Source organism: Vigna umbellata, chromosome 6 (assembly GCF_029865625.1).
Source record: "Vigna umbellata cultivar VRB3 chromosome 6, Vumbellata_1.0, whole genome shotgun sequence".
In the NCBI taxonomy this organism is placed as follows: Eukaryota; Viridiplantae; Streptophyta; class Magnoliopsida; order Fabales; family Fabaceae; genus Vigna; species Vigna umbellata.
Genome location: NC_142170.1, coordinates 12561174 through 12582167, shown reverse-complemented (window position 1 = coordinate 12582167; position 20994 = coordinate 12561174). Strand labels below are relative to the sequence as shown.

The 20994-nt window shown below is 32.2% G+C and overlaps 3 protein-coding genes across 4 annotated transcripts; 1 reads left to right on the top strand and 2 right to left on the bottom strand.

Annotated features, from left to right (window-relative positions):
• Window positions 1-4736: 4736 nt before the first annotated feature.
• Window positions 4737-7425, top strand: LOC124834762 (epsin-3-like). Of its 2 annotated transcripts, none has more exons than XM_047309537.2 (5): window positions 4737-5471; window positions 5581-5703; window positions 5796-5957; window positions 6386-6991; window positions 7093-7425. In XM_047309537.2, the coding sequence occupies exons 1-4, from the start codon at window positions 5359-5361 to the stop codon at window positions 6969-6971; spliced, it is 984 nt and encodes a 327-aa protein (XP_047165493.1). In that variant the 5' UTR covers window positions 4737-5358; the 3' UTR covers window positions 6972-6991; window positions 7093-7425. The 2 variants fall into 2 exon arrangements, with proteins under 2 accessions (XP_047165493.1, XP_047165492.1); XM_047309536.2 differs by having other exon boundaries at window positions 4741-5471; window positions 6386-6999.
• Window positions 7426-7690: 265 nt separating this feature from the next.
• Window positions 7691-12093, bottom strand: LOC124834754 (U-box domain-containing protein 33-like). The gene is made up of 7 exons (XM_047309531.2): window positions 11590-12093; window positions 11374-11492; window positions 11155-11264; window positions 10268-10769; window positions 9303-9854; window positions 8364-9086; window positions 7691-8240 (listed from the first exon to the last, which is right to left on the bottom strand). The coding sequence occupies exons 1-7, from the start codon at window positions 11834-11836 to the stop codon at window positions 8058-8060; spliced, it is 2436 nt and encodes an 811-aa protein (XP_047165487.1). The 5' UTR covers window positions 11837-12093; the 3' UTR covers window positions 7691-8057.
• Window positions 12094-14096: 2003 nt separating this feature from the next.
• On the bottom strand, window positions 14097-16885 carry LOC124834753 (actin-like). The gene is made up of 5 exons (XM_047309530.2): window positions 16598-16885; window positions 16168-16240; window positions 15663-16056; window positions 14750-15363; window positions 14097-14379 (listed from the first exon to the last, which is right to left on the bottom strand). The coding sequence occupies exons 2-5, from the start codon at window positions 16225-16227 to the stop codon at window positions 14314-14316; spliced, it is 1134 nt and encodes a 377-aa protein (XP_047165486.1). The 5' UTR covers window positions 16228-16240; window positions 16598-16885; the 3' UTR covers window positions 14097-14313.
• Between the last annotated feature and the right edge of the window lie 4109 nt (window positions 16886-20994).

Below are 20994 nucleotides of genomic sequence, written 5' to 3'. Positions count from 1 at the left end.
TTATTTATTTAGATTGTTGTAATATAATTTTTATGATATATAGATTCAGAGGAAAAGTAGTAATTTTAATTTTTTTTCTCTTTATTACATTCAATTTAAAGATGTTATAATTACTAAATATAATATTCGACTCCTATTCATGTTTATTTATTTAATAAATGCCATAATTAATATTTCGTGATAAAAGTCAGACTGCTGATACATCTAAGTATACTTTACATTAATAGTCTTTAATATAATTGATATTTGTGTTAAAATCTTTTTTTTTCTTCTTATCCTCCTATCTCTATGTTTATTTTTCTTCAAAATTTAGTCAATTTAAATTACATTTTTTTTAATTTTTTTCAAATATACTGTTGAATTAAAAACAATATCTAAAACAATTTCTTTTATTAAAATATAAAATAAATTTTAATTATTAAAAAAAATATTAGTAAACTATAAAATATTTTTTCTAAAAATAAATAATTTTTATTGTGTAAATAAATTTTTATTATAAATAATTATTTAAATTTAAAAGAGTAATTACTAAAAAGGTAAAATTAAAAAATAATTTTTTATTATAAATAATTATTTAAATCTGAAAAAGTAGTTCTTAAAAGGTAAACCTAGAAAAGAATTATATACAATAAAAGATGAATCCTTTTATTAATGGTATAGAGATACACACATTTAGGGTTAGAAATCATAGATTGAATAAATATAATTATAAAATTTAAAGATGATTATCTAAATATTTATATACCTATTTTGAACTGTATTTTGCTTGAAAAAGCTATGCATACATATACAGATAGATATAGGAAGACTAGGCTTAATTTAAAACATAATAAGGGAAGAAGATAACTCATATGAAGAGTGTTTAAGGAGAGTTTACTTGTTCAAATGAAGAAACTTAACAATGGAGAATAAGCATTTAAAAAATGGCTATATTTTATATCTGATGTGCATCTGATAACAACACGACGTTGCTTTAGTATCTGTCTTGTTAAACCAACTTTATCACCAAACAGTCAAGAATTTCTGACTTGTTCAACCAAACTACAAAAAAATTGACGCCAGATACTCTACAATATAAGTCATTCATTCGTTTGAGTAAAAAAGAGACAATCAAAACGATGCAGATATAAGTCAGAAAACATGAATAACCAGACTCATTAATATAATCACTCCAGCAAACTGAGTCTTTTACAAGTTCGTCGTAGATGAAGCTTCACTCCAAAATATTAAAATAATATATTTATAGATTTTTCTTATATATTATTTGATTTTATTATTTTTAAAACTTAAATTAATATTAAATTTTTTACTAAAATTAAATATATTTTTGTTCCTTAAAAAATTAAAAATAATCTCTATCCAAAACTCACTTAATTTACTTTTTAACTTTAAAAATTTAAAATTTAATTTTTCTTAAACTTAATTTTATTAGATTTATTTGATGTTTTAAGAGCATTTTATAATAATATTTAAGTTTTATCATTATACACATTTGTTTTAATATTATTTGAAAATACGTGTGAAACACCAAATAAATTTAATAAATTTTAACTAAAATAAATAAATTCAAAGATAAAAAACTAAATTATTCCTAAATTAAAAAAAAATATTTACTCAAAACTAAATAACTAAAAATATATTTAATCTTTTTTTAATTTTTAGCTAGATGTAAAATTTTGATTTAGAGTTAAAAGAAAAACAACATACACGTAGAAGAGACAGGTTCAGATACAAAAGTAAAGAATTCTAAGTATTAACGTGTGCAACATAATTATGTGAGTGTTCTAGATTGAAAAGAAGCCGCAGCAGAGGATTCCAGACCTTATAACCGAATTAGAGATATTATAGTGAGTATTGGTGGTTGAAATTTGACATGTTTGTTTTGCAAAGATTGGTGGGGAGAGTCAACTTTCAAAACTATAGATTGCCCCGTGTAGACCAAGACATCATCTGACTACTTCAAACTTCAAACATTTTCTGCTTTGAAATCAACTTTGAATGTCGTTACACGTAAATTGGTATTCCTGCACTTAAAAGAAAAGGTTACAGAAATTGAAAGACTCAAAAGATGGATTGGATTATCTTATTGTCTGTTCCTCAAGACTCAAGATGTTACTCCTCTTGATAGCCCTGCTATAAAAAACATTTCATAAATCTTTTAGAAGGCTAAACAATAGGAAAATGTAAAATAAGATTAATTGTATGATCTAAAGATGAAGATAATTACGTATAGTTTAATTAAATATTTTTATGAAAAAAAAAAGACACTGTGACTTTTGATGTGTCAGGAATCATAAGGTGTGATAATATGATAAGGATGAGATGGCTTTATATTAGGGTGATGATAAATGAACACCAAACTTCTAGCTCCACAAAATAATGTTTTTGTTTAAAAATATTAAATATTTGGAGATGAATCAAGTAAGAAAATTAAAACGCTGATATTTTTTTGTATCAAGTGTTAAATACGTACAGAAAGATTGAAAGCTGTATGATTAAAATTTTCCTTTATATTAATATCATTGTGGCGAATACATCTTAGAAAACATGAAAATTTGAAAGTTGAATTCTATAAATTTAACTAAATAATGTTTTACATAAAAAAATCATTTAGTTTTTTAATTAAATTTTAAATACTTTTAATCAACCTTTTATTAATATTTTTTTATTACTGATCAAAATAATTTTTATATTTATCTAAATACTATATTGTTTCATCTTTATATTTTCAATTTATAAAATAAATCATTCTATTTTTTTAACTTTTTCATGATTAATATTGTTAAAATGGGTCATTCAATCTGATTTCGTCTTACTCACTTTAAATTAGTCACTTAATAAACTAACTCAATATAACAGTGAACTCAAAAAATTTAAACCTAATTCAATCCATCATAGATTATAGTAGGTTAAACAGGTTGGTTCATTGAATCACTTAATTATAATTATTTTTTCTTCAATATAAAGAAAAATAACAACAATGTTTTTTAATTGAAATATAAATAAAGTTCAATCTAAATAAAATCTAAAATGTTGTTAAACTTTATATACAATTCAAAAAAAAAAAATACAATACAATACAATATAAAATCATGTTAAAGGTGAAATACAACTCAAAAACACAAAATCAAACCAGTATCTAACCTTAAATCATTATTGCTATTTATTCATATATAATATTAGAGTCATGAATAAATCCACAACATAAGATAAAAGTTTATGATTTTATTTTTTTAATATAATTTAAAATTTATAGGTGGGTTGGTGAGTCATCTCGACTCATTACAAATTTAATTTGGGTGAGTCAGATTCTTAATAAATGAATTTAATTTTGATTCCTGTCGAAATTTATAATTTTTTAAACTTAATGTAAAAAGAGAGATATTTATTTTTATTTGTAAAAATGAGTTATTAACTCCATAAAATAGGTTTTCATTATATTCTCTTTAAATTTAATTATAAGTATAAAAAAGATAATTTTAAATTATAAGTAAAAATGTTATTTTAATTTTTTTAGTTATTTAAAAATTCTAATTTTAATGTACTAAAAATTTAAAGTGAAGTATTATATTAATTAAAAATGAACATTATAGATAATATATGACTAAAATGACCCATATAAAGCTTTAGAATTTTAGATTAAAGATAATATTTGTTATTTTTCCTCAAAAACCCTAACCTAATGACTCTTTTTTTTTTTATATCAAATTCAATAAGAATACTTTGGCAAAAAGAAAGGAAAAGACAAATTACATTAAATGTGATTATAGTGAGTAAATGTACTAACTTCCTTTAATTTAAAAAGTTTATTAATTTTTATTATATTTGAGTTTGGAGAGTGTATATTTTAACCCTTTAAATGTGATTTATTGACATTTCTAATTCACCCTGCCAATCTAACCAGTTAAGGTCGAATTGGTGAATTGAATTGATCCTTTTAAAATGTTTTTAATAAACTATTATTTTAATGTGCGGTTCACTATTATGATTTTTTATGTTATGTACTATATTTATTTAACTCGTGTTTATTAATTTTTAGAAAGTATTCGCAGTAGGATAACGCTTGTATAGTTGTGATACTGTAAATTTATTTTTCAAAAATAATATTTTGACATCATATAAAATAAAAAATATTCACTTTACAACCATTTTAGTAATATAATAATATATATAAAAATATAAGAAACCCTTGATTAAATGTTGATTTATGAGATAGTTGTATTTTATTAATGAGATATGAACATATAGTCTCATTGTATTTTATTCTACTGATATATTGGAACAACAACTTACTCTAATTGCATAAATTAAGGAAATGTTTATTTCATTCAAACAGACAAATCAGCTGTATAATTTTTGTGTCATGCAGTATTTCTCACAGCCCCTTTAGTGCATGCTCCCTTTCCATGATTCCAAGTCCTTCTCTAAACTTTTCAAAAAGTGTTTTCTCCGATGCCTCCTTGAAAACACCATCTGGCTGTTCCTTAGCAGGAATCTTCTTCAGTTCAATTTCATTCTTTAACATTCTTTCTGTAACAAAAAGGTAATGCACTCTATGTGTTTGATAGGCCTGCCGAATACTAGATTTGATGACAGTTTAATAGCTCTTTCATTCATCACAAAATGAATTCTATTTTATAATATTTTCCTATAATGCACTACACTGGATTTGATGACAGTTTAATAGCACTTTCATTTTCCACAAAAAAGTTTAACTTCATAATATCTGTGATTAGAAACTGTTCTGCGTGAGATGGAAGGTGTACTAAACAGAAAATGTTAAGAATTCAAAGTGATTTAAAATTCACCTTGGATAAAAATGATTAAAGTGAATAACATCAGTAAAAATGTCCACATTTGTATCCTATTTATTCTAGTTTTTAAACTAAGTAATTCATATTTTCACTTCTTTCTCTTTAGTACAGATATACATAAAAAGTGATAATCAGTGTGAATTGGTCCTACTCTATGATGGTTGAGAAATTTGGTTGAGCCACATAGCCCTGTGATGACGGTGTTGTTTTCTCTTGATATGCATAATACTATAGTCTGGGGGTGACGACCTCAAAGGATAAGATCAAGAAGCTATAAATCAATCATCTCAATATTCAATGTTCAAGCTTAAACAAGGTTGCACCGCACATACGCTGACTTCTCAAAATCCCTACAAGTTTTCAAAATATTCAACTTTAGAATATAATAAATAAATTCTCTTAAAATAGTCTCTGCCAGTTTCAATTATCTGCATAAAAAACTCAACTTTCCTGTTCATGCCTCAGCTTGTTATCTAACTCAAGAAGATTTGAAGGAACTGATTCAGTTTAGATATGTTATGTCACTACTGTTGTTAACCAAAAAATGGGCACACGCACACCTTTGTTCCGTGATTTTAAAAATCAAGCTTCTTTCTTCCTCAAGGAAAAATTCAAGACTGCTAGGTTAGCTCTCACTGATGTTACTCCAGCAGAACTGTAAGCTTCTCTTTTCATGATTCAACTATAAGATTTGACATTTTATGTGTTTCACAGCCAAAGAAACCATCTGTAATACATAGCTTTTGTGGTCCTATACTATTTGTAGCATGACAGAAGAAGTTACCAAAGGAAATCCATGGGCCCCAGATTCTCCAACACTCAGATCAATTTCAAGGGCTGCTTTTGAGCTTGATGATTATTGGAGGATTGTAGAGATTCTGCACAAAAGGTTTTTCTGCCTGCTTTTTCTTCTTCAAGTTATTGGTATTGATGCTTGCCATCTGATAAAAAAAATGAATGAATTGAATAATTCTAAAACAGACTCCTTAAATTTGAGAAGAAGAATTGGAGGGCATCTTACAATTCTCTGATTGTGGTGGAGCATCTGTTGATTCATGGACCAGAAAGTGTTGCAGAGGAATTTCAGAGTGACAAAGATGTAATTAATCAGATGAAAGATTTCCACTTTACTGATGCGAGTGGGTATGTTCTTGTTTAATTAGATTTCCATGATAATGCATTTAGATATGACCAAAACAATGGTGATATTTGATTTTCAATCTTATTTAATATTGCTATTTCAAAAATAAATTTATCTTTAAACTTAAATGTTATTCTCAATAAAAATAACTTGGAATTAATTTAGAAAAAACATTGAAAATAATAATAATAAATTGATTTAACTACTACTTTTATAGTTCTAAATATAATCGAGTCCGAACAAGAATTTTAATTAGACTATAGCCATGAATGATCCTTGTACAACATTTTTCAACTTATTTGTGTTCTAGATTTTGAAGAAATCAAATATTACATTTTAAATTGGAATCATTTTTAATTGGTTGAGTGAAAGTGTAAGAACATTATTATAGACAATGATTAATGAGGGCTTGGTGAGAATGTGCATGCAGGTTCAATTGGGGTGTAACTGTTGGAAAAAAATCAGACCGGATTTTGAAACTCATGGAAGAAGGAACTCTCCTTAAGGAAGAAAGAAACCGTGCTCGGAAGTTGTCCAGAGGAATTCAAGGTTTTGGAAGTTTCAGTCAAAGGTCAACTCAAGCACAAGGAGTTCTGCATGAAAAATCATTGCCAGACACATTTGACAGATCTAACTCTGACTTCAACAACAATCACAGCCAGGAAAACCAGTCATTTGGCTCAAACCATTTTCTGGACACAGCAGCAGTTAAATCTCGTACTCCTAGTCATGAGGGAGGAGTTTTCAAGTCTCAAGATGATTGTGTAGAGCCAGAGAGCTACTTGGATGATCATGGAAACGCTCAAATGCATCAGAAATCTGATACAAGCTCTAAAGAAATGATGACAACTAGCAAGGAGGAATTCCATCTATGGAACTTGAAAGGGGAATCCAATCCACTTTTAGATGGTAACCAAGAGAATGATTCCAGACTTGGTATATTTACAGCCGAAGATGATCACCCCTTTAACTCCAAAGAAATGCATTCAACTTCTTCCCTTCTTCATTCTGGATGAAGTTAAATATTAGAATGAAGGTAACAAGGTATATTACACTTCATGTGTAGAAAATTATTCCAATCATGGTCTTATACTACATGTATTTGTGTATAAGGATTACCTTTGTTTCCTCCTACAGTTTTCCACCAGAAGAAAAGGCAAAATGTTTGTAGATTTGGAACTAGAAGAAGGCATATTGGAATGATGAACGAGTATAAATAAAGCAGAGACCTGTTTGCTGCAGATTCTGGTCTAGAGCTGTCACATACGCGCGACAAAACATATCCTATCTCTTTAGGTTTTACCTGGCCTAGCTAGCCATGGCTTATTTTAATGGCAGCTTATTCATCACTGTGAGCCATAGATTTATATGTTACAAACATAAAGATCCAAACAATTTTCTCATATTTCTGGTACGTGTTACCAGATTAGAAGCAAGCAAGTCTAAGGGTAGGTGACATGATTTTTATAACGGGTGTGTAGTGAGGGCACAACCACGAAACAACTAACTTTAAATTTAGAAAGTGTTTGAAAAATCTTTCCTTGTACAGTGTTTGAAATAAATTATGTATAGTTCAGAAAGAAATTTAGAAAAAATGTATGGAATAGTTTTCATAAATTAATTTATGTAAGAATAAATTTCAATTCTTTTCTCTTCTGTAAATAGTTATAGAAAGACTCTTATCCATAATTTCAAGACTTAATATAGATGAAAGCTGCAGAACGAAGACACGTAATGTGAAAAATAGAATATATACAAATATTTGCATATCCAAAAGGTTAAATTGTTTCTTTTGCCCCTCAAATATGTGACAATAGTCAGTTTAATCCCATAAAATACTCAAGTCATAATAATGACGGGTGCACAGACTTCTTCCTTTTTTTTTCTCTGGCTGCAAATTGTGGCCAAAATACAATTTCTTTTCTGTCTATTTGAATGGCGTAAGCTGGGATCAGATCAAATTGACAATTTTTTGTGGCATACAAAATAAATTTACAACCACACACACAAAACAAAAGAAAATCTTGGGACCAAAACGAAACTGGCCCCAAACTAATGAGGATAAAAAAGAGCACTTTAGCCCTAAATGAACAAAAGAAGCTTCAAGATTTGCAAAGCCAGTCTTGGATGGCAAGTCGAAGTGCGTGGTTGGGAGTAAGAAACAGGTGATTCAATTTCAAATTAGTCATGGGAGAAGTGTCATGCCCATTTTCCAACCATTCACGTATGGCATCTCCTTCATAGGTAAATCCGTCTGCTGCAACTTGAGGATCATGCATTATTTCCTGAAGAAGGAATCCAAAGTTCAAGAGCAAAATAGAATAAATAACCATCTTTGTCTTTTAGCACTATAAAAGTTACCTGAACCATGTTATGTGAAGCTCTTTTATTTATAGAAAAGAAGTTACCTGAAGGATTGGACATAAGAAGAAAGACGGCACCGGTCGCTCTTCTGAAGCATGCATCTGCTCCAATTCTCTCACTAGTGTAGGTGTTAAATCTGGTCTGTCTCTACGATTTTGTTGACAGAATTGCAATCCCAGTTCGACCAAACGCGATGCCACAGGCGAGGGCCATTCTCCAGCTGAAGAATCAAGAATTGAAGACAATTTTCCACATGAAGCTGCATTGCGTACTAGAGCTGCTAATCCAACTGGAGTATTACCAGTGAGGAGTTGTAAAATGATGAGCCCAAAGGAGTAGATGTCAGACTTTGTTGTTAGTATTCCAGTTCTATGAAACTCTGGATCAGTATATGTGAAAGCACCCTTTGGTTCAGTGCTCAAACGGAAACTAGGACGGAGGAGAGACTCCTCACTTACCAGACTGCAGAATCCAAATCCGCATATCTTGCAACTAAGTGAAGAATCAAGTAGTACAGTTTCTGGCTTCAGATCACCATGGATAATAGTTTCGGGTTTAAAAGAATGTAGGAAGCAGAGAGCACTAGCGATTTCAGCAATCATTCGTGCTCGGGTATTCCATGTTAAAGGAGAATTGTTGCTTTTCCGGAATAGGTAGTCTTGAAGAGTTCCATTGGGGAGGTACTCATATACAATTGACCAGGCTTCAGGGCAAACACCAAGCAAAGTGATTAAATGAGGGTGCTGGAGACTACCAAGAACTTGAACCTGATCACAAAAAAGGATAACATCAGTGGAATCTAACAAACACAGGAAAAAGAAACGAGTGAGGGAAATAGAAAACAACTCCATTATTAGTGTTGTGAAAAAAAAGGTAGAATGTAAAATGCCTCAAAATTAAAGTTTCTAAATTCATTCCTCTGAAGCCATCTTTATATTTTAAGATAATAAACTGGCAGAAAAACCTTTATGGGGGGAACTAACCTCTTGACGAAACTCCATTGGTCCTTGCATATTATGTTGATGGAACCTTTTTATAGTAACAGTCCTACCCAACATTTCCCCCTTGTATATACAACCAAATCCACCTTGCACAATTTTAAAGCTGTTGGAAAAATTACATGTGGCATTTTGAAGATCTGATGATGAAAACTCCGCTAACTCAGGTAATTCTTCAGGAAAGCCAATGACCCCGTTGCAATGAGCTGCTCCAACTTGTCCTCGACTTCTCCACCGCTCAAGCCAACGTAGGGATTCCATTTTCTGTCTCCTTATCTGCTGCCTTTCTTGCCACAGGGTTGAGATGGATTCTTGAATTAGTGATAGTTCATCTGCAGCTTCATCACGTCTACGATTTGCTTCCTGAGCACGACTATCTAACAGCGCAATATTTCTCATGGTCATTTGAAGCTCGCTAGCAATTTCTTCACTCTCACTCAAGAGCTTTTGTTGTTCTTCTACCGTAGCTCTGAGTGCATCCTCAGCCTCTTTTCTAAGCTTTACTTCACGAACATGGGCAGAGTCAAACAAATTGACCTGTAAGATAGAATATAACTTTCGTAGGGAGCTTAAGAAATCAGTTAAACTATAGACTCACTATCCATTACAGTTCAAAATGGTTTGGAGATAGAAAGGATACAGCTAAATCATACAATATCCCGTCATAGAAATTTCCACACAATTTCACTTAAGCAAATATTAAAAATGTTGCTTCTTCTACAATTCTGGCCTGAAAATGTTAGGTTCAGAAAATTGTTTGCAGAATCTCAGTACTTTCAGGAGGGATTCTGTCTTGTTGTAATGCTTTTGTCAAAGTTTCTGAAAAACTTAAGGAAAAAAAATACTTAATTCCTCATTCACATGACTAGAAAGGAGCAATAAGGGCAAAAGCCAGAAGGTTATTGGCTTCAGAAATCTTCAATGATTTACAATCACTAGATTTTGCTTACCTTCCTGATGGCTTCCATGGCTTCAACTTCTAACCTCTCACACTTTAATAGCTCTGCAGAGGCTTCGTCTGCTACTGCCTCGGCTTCTCTCTTGGTTTCAATAAGTTGGTTGTTAATTTTTTCTTCCATGGCCTCTAAGTATGTATCTAAATGAGCCCGAGAAGAATTTTGAGAGGAACAATGACTGCTACAACTGGATGCTTTGGATGAAAAAGTGGCTCCAGTTTCAGAGATTCCAAAACCAGTGGCAGATCTTGCCGAATTTGGTTGAAGACACTCTGAGTCAAATAGTTCATTCTTACCATATTGAAAAGATCTACATCTCAAGCTTTCTGCGGTGGCAATCTCAGGTTGAGCGGACAAGGATGAAGAACATGGTGTTTCAGAAGCCTCTCTTGTCCAGATGACTTTTCCTTTATAGAGAAACCATACTTCACAGAAAGGAGGAGCATTTTTGGCAGTGTAATTTGCTTTACCAGAATTTCTTTTCACTTTCATGCAACTGCAATTTTCCACGATGATTTTGTAAGTGGAAAGATTTATTGATCCATTCGGTGAAAGAAATGGGACAAAAACGGACACTACAGAAGTAGATTGCAGCCTCCAAGTTATCAAAAGAAAATAAAACCAGTTGTGACGTTCTCAACTCTCTACAGAAACAATAGACACGAGGATACGAAATTCATGAGAGTCACAAGAATAAAATCAACTCTATCCAAACTACAGGGAAGACTAACTAGTAGCTTGGCAGTTCTATACAGAAGACATAATCATCCTTCTCTCCCTCCCTCCCTCCAACCCCAAAAAAAAAAAAAATGCAGGAAAAGAAAGAATAACAGACAATTGCAAAGAACACTGGCATAATAGACATTGAATGAATAACTTACTTTTCTGGCACTGCTCCAATGACAAGCTTCTGAATATTATGCTTAACGACCAAATCAACAATTCCCTTTTGGACTTGATCAACTTCTGTTACTATAACGCTTGCCTTAACCTGACGAGAAAATTTATATTAAAAGCACAGCTAAGAATAGATTTCTTACCATAAGTTACAACATAAATAAATTCAGTCATTAAAATGAAAATAAAAAGAAGAGGCTTGCCCTAGCTGTGCGGCAAACGGTCAAGTACTTGTCTAAAAGCTTCATGGTCTGTTCTCTCTCCACACATCGAAAAGCAGACACCACAGCAGGACTAGCCTGTGATGCAGGCAATTTCCCCACTACACAACAAAATTCAAAGAGACCCAGTAAGCGAAAAATGGGGGCAAAGTAGAAACCACCATAATTCACAACGAGAATTGAAAGAAACGAGCTTACACAGAGTGGGGATCGTGAGAGAAGGTTGATAAGCATGTAATATAACGATTTCAGCGTTCTGAAAGTGGTTAAAGGTCCATTGGAGCAAGGTAACAGCTTTATCAATCGATTTGCCAACAGCTACATGAACCTTGGGAGGCATGGGGAGGGGAAGCTGTGATTGAGATTGGGAAGAAGATGGGTGGCCGTGGAAGGGAAGGCACAAAATGGGTGCATGGTGAGGGTGCAGAGGTTTCAAAAGTTCCATTGGTGCAGTGCAGGAACTGAATTATTGGATGGTAGGAACAGAAATCGCATCATTTGCTGGATTGGGATGCGAATTGAATTGAATTGAAATGGAACCCCGTTAAACGTTTGACTTTTTAGTTGACTCCACGCCAATGGCGTGTGGAAATTGGAGTCATCTCGTTTTCCACTGCAGTGAAAAACCAAACCTTTTCATGTCCTTTCTTTCTTCATACATTAACATATTTCTAAATACCTGCAAATTAGAATGTTACTCTGAATCTCGTTTTGTTTGTCGTATTCGTGAGTACTAAGTAACACTAATGGTAGAAAAGATGAACCTGTCGGCGAGACCAATTCCATTGGGCAAAGTCACAACATTCTCTACAGATAACTGGAATTTATTAGTTAGTTAATACCCAGTCTTCAAAGATTTTGTTGTAATCATGGTGTTTTATATGTTTAATTTCACTCAACTACCATTTTTCTACTAAACTAAACATGTGACTTGCTTTTGACATACCACGCCCTTCAAAATGTCACTCAAAATGACATTTTATTATAAAAAAAAATTAAAAGCTAATATCCTTTAAAATAAATGATACTTTGATTTAGGTCAAACAATAGGCTTGTTGCTAACCTAATCCAAGGAAAATCCTAACCTTAACAGTTCAGAGATATGACTAATTACATATTTATAATTTATACACTCATTTCTAACATCGTCTTTTGTTTTTATATTTGTTGGATTCTCTTTATTACAGTTGTTTATGATGCCGCGTACAAATTATATGGAGATAGATAGATTTGGTTTGGATTACTATACTAAATTTTGGGGGTTTAGTACGGCGGTTTTACGTGTTTCATTATATAATTTTTATGAATATATAATATTGCATAAAATGACAGTTTTATTTATTTTTATCAGTGAATGAACTAAAATAAATTATAGAGAGATAATCAGTATCTACATTTTTATACATTATGACATACTTAGATAATCTCCAAATTTCTGCAAAACATACTACAATATTATGTAAAAATTTAAAATATAATCATTAAAACCAATCTATCTGTATTGTTTGCAATGCTCTTTTATTTTACTTTAACATTTTTCTTTTCTAAGATTAATAATGTAATGTAACGTTCAAATTATTAAGATGATTTTGTTTTTTCTCCTTTTAAACATTTTTCTGTAACTCATCAAGTTAAATAAATTAGATTTTAATCTGGTATATGAATAAAATAATAAATAACATAATACTATTCAAAAAAATTATTTTAGTTTGATTTAAATCAATTTAAACTGTCAAACCAAACCAAACCGTTTGATTGTCGAAAAAATTTCCAGTCAATCCTGAAATTTTGATTTTAACCTATTATCAACTTTTCTGATAATTTTTGGATTATTTTTTAGATAAATTCAGTTCTTAACAACCCACAATGTTGACTTTATCCTTTATATACTTTTGCACTTGCAATCATTTATATTTTTTAAAAATATTTAAAAATTTACATTTGTTTATAAAGTAATAGTGTTTAATAATTTATTTTTGTTACATGTGTTAAAGAAATTCGTTCATTTTCTTCAATAATTTTAAATCTTAAAAGAAGCAAAGATCTTAACTTTTGTCTTTAACTTAATTATCTTATCTTATTTCAATAACTCTTTTATTTTCTTAATTAGGCATGTAGTGCACAAGATAAAAACAATATTGAAATTTCTGAAGATATAACCTATGTTTGAATAAGAAGTTTCGTTTTTTTGTCTTTTTGAATCTGAGTATGTAAGTTTTCAACGGCAAATCAAATTCATATACATTGTCACGTTACAGTAAGTCTATAACCGAGGTAGGTGTTTTCGACTTACGAGATTTTATTCCTTCCTTGTTGAATTGTTTGTTCTTTGCTGTGTAAGACATTCAACTTTTTAAGTATTTAAAATGTTTAGAAATTTCAACATCTAGGAAAAGCATTCAAAGTAAAATACATACAGTGTAATATTCAAAATGTTGCCTCAGCAACCAAAAACACAAACACATGTTTCTACGCTATATCTTAACCAGCTCCAAATTCTTGGAGTGAAAATGAATTACTGCCACAACAACTGCTTATTCAAAATCTCAACTCCTCAGCCTATTGGGCAAGAGGCTTAATGTCATATAACCCAACCAAAAACCAGTTTGATTAGGATGTCCGAATTAACTTCAAACATACACAGAATTATAGGATCTGACTTAGGTTTAGATAGAAGAATATGATGATTTGGAGGAAGAAAAAAGTAATAAGCTGAAATGGTTTTGATATATCATTACAGATCAACTGTTCAACAATTAACAATGGTAAAACAAAACGAATGAAAGAATTAATTCTGCCATAAAACTCAACTTTATCTTAATTCGCTGTTCTAACAACACAAACATTTTTCAAGAAAATTCTTCAATCATTGCAAGGTGCTACTGTATTGCCAATCGAGGACACCAAGCCGTTCTGCTGCATTTAGAAGCATTTCCTGTGTACAATTGAAGGACCAGACTCATCGTACTCTGCCTTCGCAATCCACATCTGCATTTCCGAAAAACAAGTGTATTCTCATTATTAATCTTGATAAGCTGACCACATAAAAAACATTCTAGCGTGTGTGCGCAAATGCATGAGATGCTGCTTGCTATTAGTATTCATAGTAAGTTACACAAATCCCAATTGGCCTGTGAAACTCAACTGCTGTGAGAAGGAGGCAAAAGTCAAGCAACCAAGCTACCAAACTGAGAGACTTAGATCAGAGGATCAGAACTAAAACTAAAATAAAGACAATCAAACACTTGATGATGTCTCCGCCATGCAGTTGTAATAAAATGTTTGAGAAATCACAGTTTTGGGTTTATCATTTTTACAGCACAAATTGCTTTGGTCATTTGAATCACAGAATGTTTACCTGTTGGAAAGTGCTGAGAGAAGCCAAGATAGAGCCACCGATCCAGACACTGTACTTTCGCTCGGGTGGAGCAACCACCTTGATCTTCATGCTACTTGGGGCCAGGGCCGTGATTTCCTTGCTCATTCTGTCAGCAATACCGGGGAACATGGTAGAACCACCACTGAGGACAATGTTTCCGTACAAGTCCTTCCTGATATCAACATCGCACTTCATAATTGAATTGTATGAGGTTTCGTGAATGCCAACGGCTTCCATTCCAATCATGGATGGCTGGAAGAGGACTTCAGGACAACGGAAGCGCTCGGCACCAATGGTGATGACCTGTCCATCAGGCAGCTCATAGGTCTTCTCAACAGATGAACTAGTTTTTGAAGTTTCAAGCTCTTGTTCGTAATCAAGGGCAATATAAGCCAGTTTTTCCTTCATATCCCTTACAATTTCTCTCTCAGCTGTGGTGGTGAAGGAGTAGCCACGCTCAGTGAGGATCTTCATCAGGGCATCAGTGAGGTCACGCCCTGCTAAGTCAAGACGGAGGATGGCATGGGGGAGGGCATACCCTTCATAAATGGGTACGGTGTGGCTGACACCGTCTCCAGAGTCCAGAACAATACCTACACAAATTAATGTACCAACCAGCCAAGTTAGATGAACTCAATTGCTTCAAGGCAGATGAACTCAAGTTTTGAAATCGTTTTCAAGACTGATGCACCCTTTATGGGGTTAGGCATTGACAGCTGAATATATGACAGTTTCTAAAATAAGAAAAGTGAAAAGGTAATCAAACGGACCCTCCTTCTAGTTATTGTTTTTTCCACATTCAATTTTCTGGTCCATCTTTTTAAGGGAAATTTGAACCTTGCAGAGGATTGCCTGTTTTTTTTTTTCATTAGACAGCATAAGAAAGACTAACCAGTTGTACGGCCGCTGGCATAGAGGGACAGAACGGCCTGGATGGCAACATACATGGCAGGTGTGTTGAAGGTCTCAAACATGATTTGGGTCATTTTCTCACGATTTGCCTTTGGATTGAGAGGAGCTTCGGTGAGCAGAACAGGATGCTCCTCCGGGGCCACACGGAGTTCATTGTAGAAAGTGTGATGCCAGATCTTCTCCATGTCATCCCAGTTGTTCACTATACCATGCTCAATGGGATACTTCAGAGTCAGTATACCACGCTTGGACTGAGCCTCATCCCCAACATATGCATCCTTTTGCCCCATCCCAACCATCACACCAGTATGACGTGGCCGACCAACAATGCTGGGAAACACAGCCCTTGGAGCATCATCACCAGCAAATCCAGCCTGCATGTTCCAAATTGCAACGCAATGCAGTACAGTGCAAAACACTCACAGTAAATTACCACAAAAGAACATACTATATATCCAATCACTCCTACTTCCTTTTTTTTTTACCTTAACCATTCCTGTCCCATTGTCGCAGACGAGTGGCTGGATATCCTCACCGTCGGCCATTCTCTTTCAAAATCTGCACAAACCATCCATTTCCTCTCAAACAGTTCAAAGACAAGACCACTAGAAAAAAAATTAAACAATTTTAACTTAAGAAAAAAAAATACACAACAATCGATCACAGACTGATCACAGCCTGGTAATATCCATACAAATCAAAGAGTAAGTAATTAAACAGATTCATTTAGTTTCGGAAGAAAAGACATGATCACTTAAACAAAACAGTAATCTTATAAACTGTAAAAAAATCCTAGGTGATCAGATCAGAATCACAACTCATTTGCAACGTGAACATAACCTAAAGGTCAAGCAATGCATGAAAACGTTGGTTAAGAAAAGAAGGAAAAACGATTGGTAACAGAGTGTGAGATACCTGAAGGCGAAAACTGATGCACGGGATTGGACGCGCAAATCAAACGTCAAGTTTCAACGAGTTTGGGTTTTTAAATGAAAGTGTCCACTTCCACACGACATTGCCCAACAACGTCCGGTTCGGTGAACGACATTCATGTTGTTCTTCACGCGTGTCCCTTCCATCTGTGGCTCCGCACACACATTGCTTTTATTAGCTTGGCCCATTTTTAGCGCTTGTTCTTCTTCATCTTCTCCTCAATCCATTTGGGCCTAGTTTCGACCCACTGGGTCTTCTCATGCACATGTGGCTTTTGCAAAAACAAAAACAAAAAAAGGTACATCGGCATAGGCCAAAATATGATAAATGATGGAAGAAAGAAAATAAGAAGGCATTGGACATTGGTGTTTGGATGGGTAGCCACAGTCCACGTTGTCGCACAATCCAATTAATTCCGTGACGGACCAAGGACGACTCATTTCTACATATCTACATGCGTTGTCTAGTCCTCACCAAAATATGGGAAAAACGATAATGTTCTCATTAAACGACAAAACAAATTCCTCCACGAATCATGAGACCATACAAAACGACATCCACTGCACCTGCTGCCTCTTTGCCTCAATTCTCATTCATTCGGGTCAAATTCCATTGCACTTCCATCGATATCTTTTCTCAGTTTTTTTTTTCCTTTTAAATTTAAATATTGCTCGATTCAAGCTACAATATATTCACGTTATTTTTGAATAAATTTAAAATCGGTACACCATATAGGAAAAAATATATTCAACTGGGAGGTTAGTTATACACGACAGGAGCGAAGAATCCGATGCTGGAGGAAGAAACGACTCATGCAAAAGGATCCAACACGGACAAAAGACCCCAATGGGCACATCAGTGAAAATTAACTTAACCATCTAGAAATTAAAGTGTAGTTTTGTAATAAACTTAAATTAGTATAGAAAAAGAGGAAATTAAGGAAAGAAAGATGGTTCATGATTGTTAGGGATGGGGACATGATTGAGATGGGAAGCAAAATCATTAGGCATGAGCATGGGTTGCAATTATGCCCCATGAGAGTGTGTGTTATGTATGCTTTACTTTTTCCTACCCCACAATCTTCTGCCTTTTCTATTTCTTATTTTTTATGCTCAACCAGTACTAAATTACTAATACACTAAGACTCGCGTACTGATTAAAGTTACACTATAATCCGCGACATGTTTTCACGAATAATTTTCCCAAATTAACCCACGGTACGGTTTTGAATTAACTAAAAATAGATGCGTATTACTTTTGGAACAGCATCACATGTTAGCTCTCATCCCTCATTATTCCCTCAACTACGGACAGGTAGCTTTGGAGCTTTTCTCAAACACCAAACATCTGAAGTATCAAAGAAATTGCTTAACAAAAATGAAGAAAGGAATACTATGAAAAACAGCACCATGAGGCTGCCTTCGTATAAGGTTGTCAACTCACTCATAGTACTACTACATAGGTTGCATTGCAGCTTCAGTTGGATGGAACCAACCACGTATAAAGTATATACATATATAGAATCTTAGAATAAAGTGGTGTGGTCCTGGAGACGTGTCACTTTTATCATGTTCGAAGATAGGTGTGGTGAAATTCAGGCAAATCCAATTGGGTCCTCCTTCTCTTTTCTGTATATTCCCTTTGTCAATTTCTTCTATCGAGAAGGATCATATCTTACTAACTTTTTTGTAAAGTAATAACTATACTGATATAGTGATTTCTCTGGTAGTTAATTATAGTTATTTTCGTGTACACAACAGAAGGTCACTTTGGTTGCATTTTCCGTCTTCCTAAAATACAAAGAATATTGTTGCTATGTTTGACATTGGTTGTAACCCCCAAAAAACGAAAGTCACAAATTAATGTAAGACCTAGCCGTGGTTGATATTGATAGTGTGGTACGTAAAGTTTGGGAATCCTAAGTGAAACCCAACACGTCTAATCCATTACCTCTGCCTACCCAATTATCAGGAACGTGAGAAATGACAGACAGTACGTAGGACCCATTTCCATGTGAAATTAATGTTCACCTGCTATTTTACTTCACAGATTAGGTTTCTCTCTTTAACCAAATCATCACGTAACAAACACTCATTAAAATCATTTCTTAAGATTTCTTACAATTTTTAACTATTCATGTATATTCGACTTTGCAGTATCATTAGTTAAAAATAATGTTGACTAACTATGTTTACACAAGAACATCTTATGAGAGTGTTTCCATGGTGGTCATAAAGCAAATCCTGAGAGCATTTCAAGATTCAACGTTGGCAAAAGGATATATTTGTTTATAAAGGAAAGATAACTTTAATAGTTTCTTTTCGAAAAAAATCAGGTATTTGATTTGATCTGTCTGGATGTTGATACTTTTCAGTTCAAGAGCCTCATGCAATTCCAAATCCTTCCATTCACTTTTTATCTAATTTTAGTTGTGGCTTGTTTTTTTTACTCTCTATAGCCCAACATCTTGATTAGTTATTTTATGCCCCTTCTATTTTCTTATAATAATAAAATTCAAAAATTAACTGCCTCATTGTAAACATAATTCTTCTAGAAAATATTATTAGTTGTGAGTTTGAAAAACATTTCAACAAAATACATCAATAACATCTTTAGTTTATGTTTAATAATTTCACATCATTTCCAAGTTATTAAGATAAAAAAAAACTACATATATAAATAATATTATTTTAAGTTGTGAAAATACTTGTATACTATTTTTTAAAATAAGTTTATCTAATTAGAGTAAATGAGAAACATTTTCATGCATAATGAACCGATTCCAATCATTAACCTAACTGATAGACTTATGTGTGTGTGATTTGATATATAAAAGGACAAACGGAAACATTAAGTAGCCTCTACGGGGAAGAAGCAACAACCAACCCTATCTCATAGCTATAGCTATAACATAAGCCATGTATATATAAACATATATAATTTATAAGTGATGATAAAAGTATATTTATTTGAGATATAATATAACATACAATATAAATATAAAATGATTATAAAGAAATAAATAATACTTTAACACACATAAAAATTTACATTTTTTTTGAGATTATATTTTTAATTTTTATTTTATTTTTTAAAATACAAAAAATTACTTTTTTATAATATTTTATTATTGTATTATATGTCAAATAAAGGTAAAATGTATCATCCAACTATTACTTTTATAAAAAGATGAGTTTTTGTATTTTTTTTAAAAAAGAAAAGAGTAAAAAAATAAAAAATAGTAGTGTTAAAAATGAATGTAAAAAATTTGTGTGTCAAATTATCATTCCTCATAATCCATACGTGTAATAAAATCTTTCCATGGGTTAATAAAACAAAATAACCATATTATTATTACTCATACATACATTACTATTTTTCTTCGTTAATATTTATTTATTTATTATATCAACAGGTTTATCTTACATTTTCTTTATTGTAAAAAAATCCCTTTACATATATAATTTCTGAAAAGAAAAGAAAATATGATGGTAATTTATTATTTGATGATGATAGTGATGGAGTGAGTGTGGGTATCTATTAGCTTATGATTGTTGATTATTGAATTAAATATAAGTGAAGGTATAATTTAAGTTGCAAATTAAAGTTGAAAGCATAATAATAAAATGCATGTGAAGGGTTGCAATTATATTGTTAGGGAAATGCTTTTGACACTTACCATACCACTCAATTAATTCTCACAAACATCTTCTGCTCCTCTTGCATCCAACAACAAACCGAATGTCTGCAGTGTCTGCCCACCCCAATTTACGCCACGCCTAACTTTATCAAAACTTAATTATGCACATTTTTTCTGCATTTTTTTTTTGCCATTTTTAATCACCTAAAAATTTACCATAAACTGATAAACAAACAGACATTTTATGAGATAAAATTAATACCTTAAAAGTCAAATGTACCGGGAGAATGGTGGTCACAATAGTAATTTAATTACTAGCATGCACGTTAAGAGCATATGATTTTGCTACTCAACCACGTGCCTTGTGCATCAAAGTTTGTAGAACTCAGGTGCCAAATTGGATTATATATTATTATATTTCAATTTTCTTTTTTATTTATTTTGTTACATAGAAAACTTTATCGTCTTAGTCGATACGAAATCAATCACAAAATAACCCTAAAAATTCAATTTTTATTGTATTTCTGTTGAAAAAAAATGTATGGAACGCATGATGTAATGCATTCATGCACTACAGCATTATTATATTTTATTTTCTGATACATTATTTGTATTTAATAATTAAAATTGGTATTGTGGACTTTTTCAACCTGCATTTATAGTTTATAAGGTGAGTGACAGTAAAAGTCGTCCTCTACTTTCCCCTTCCTGCAGGTTATATATTGAGTTGAGAGAGAAA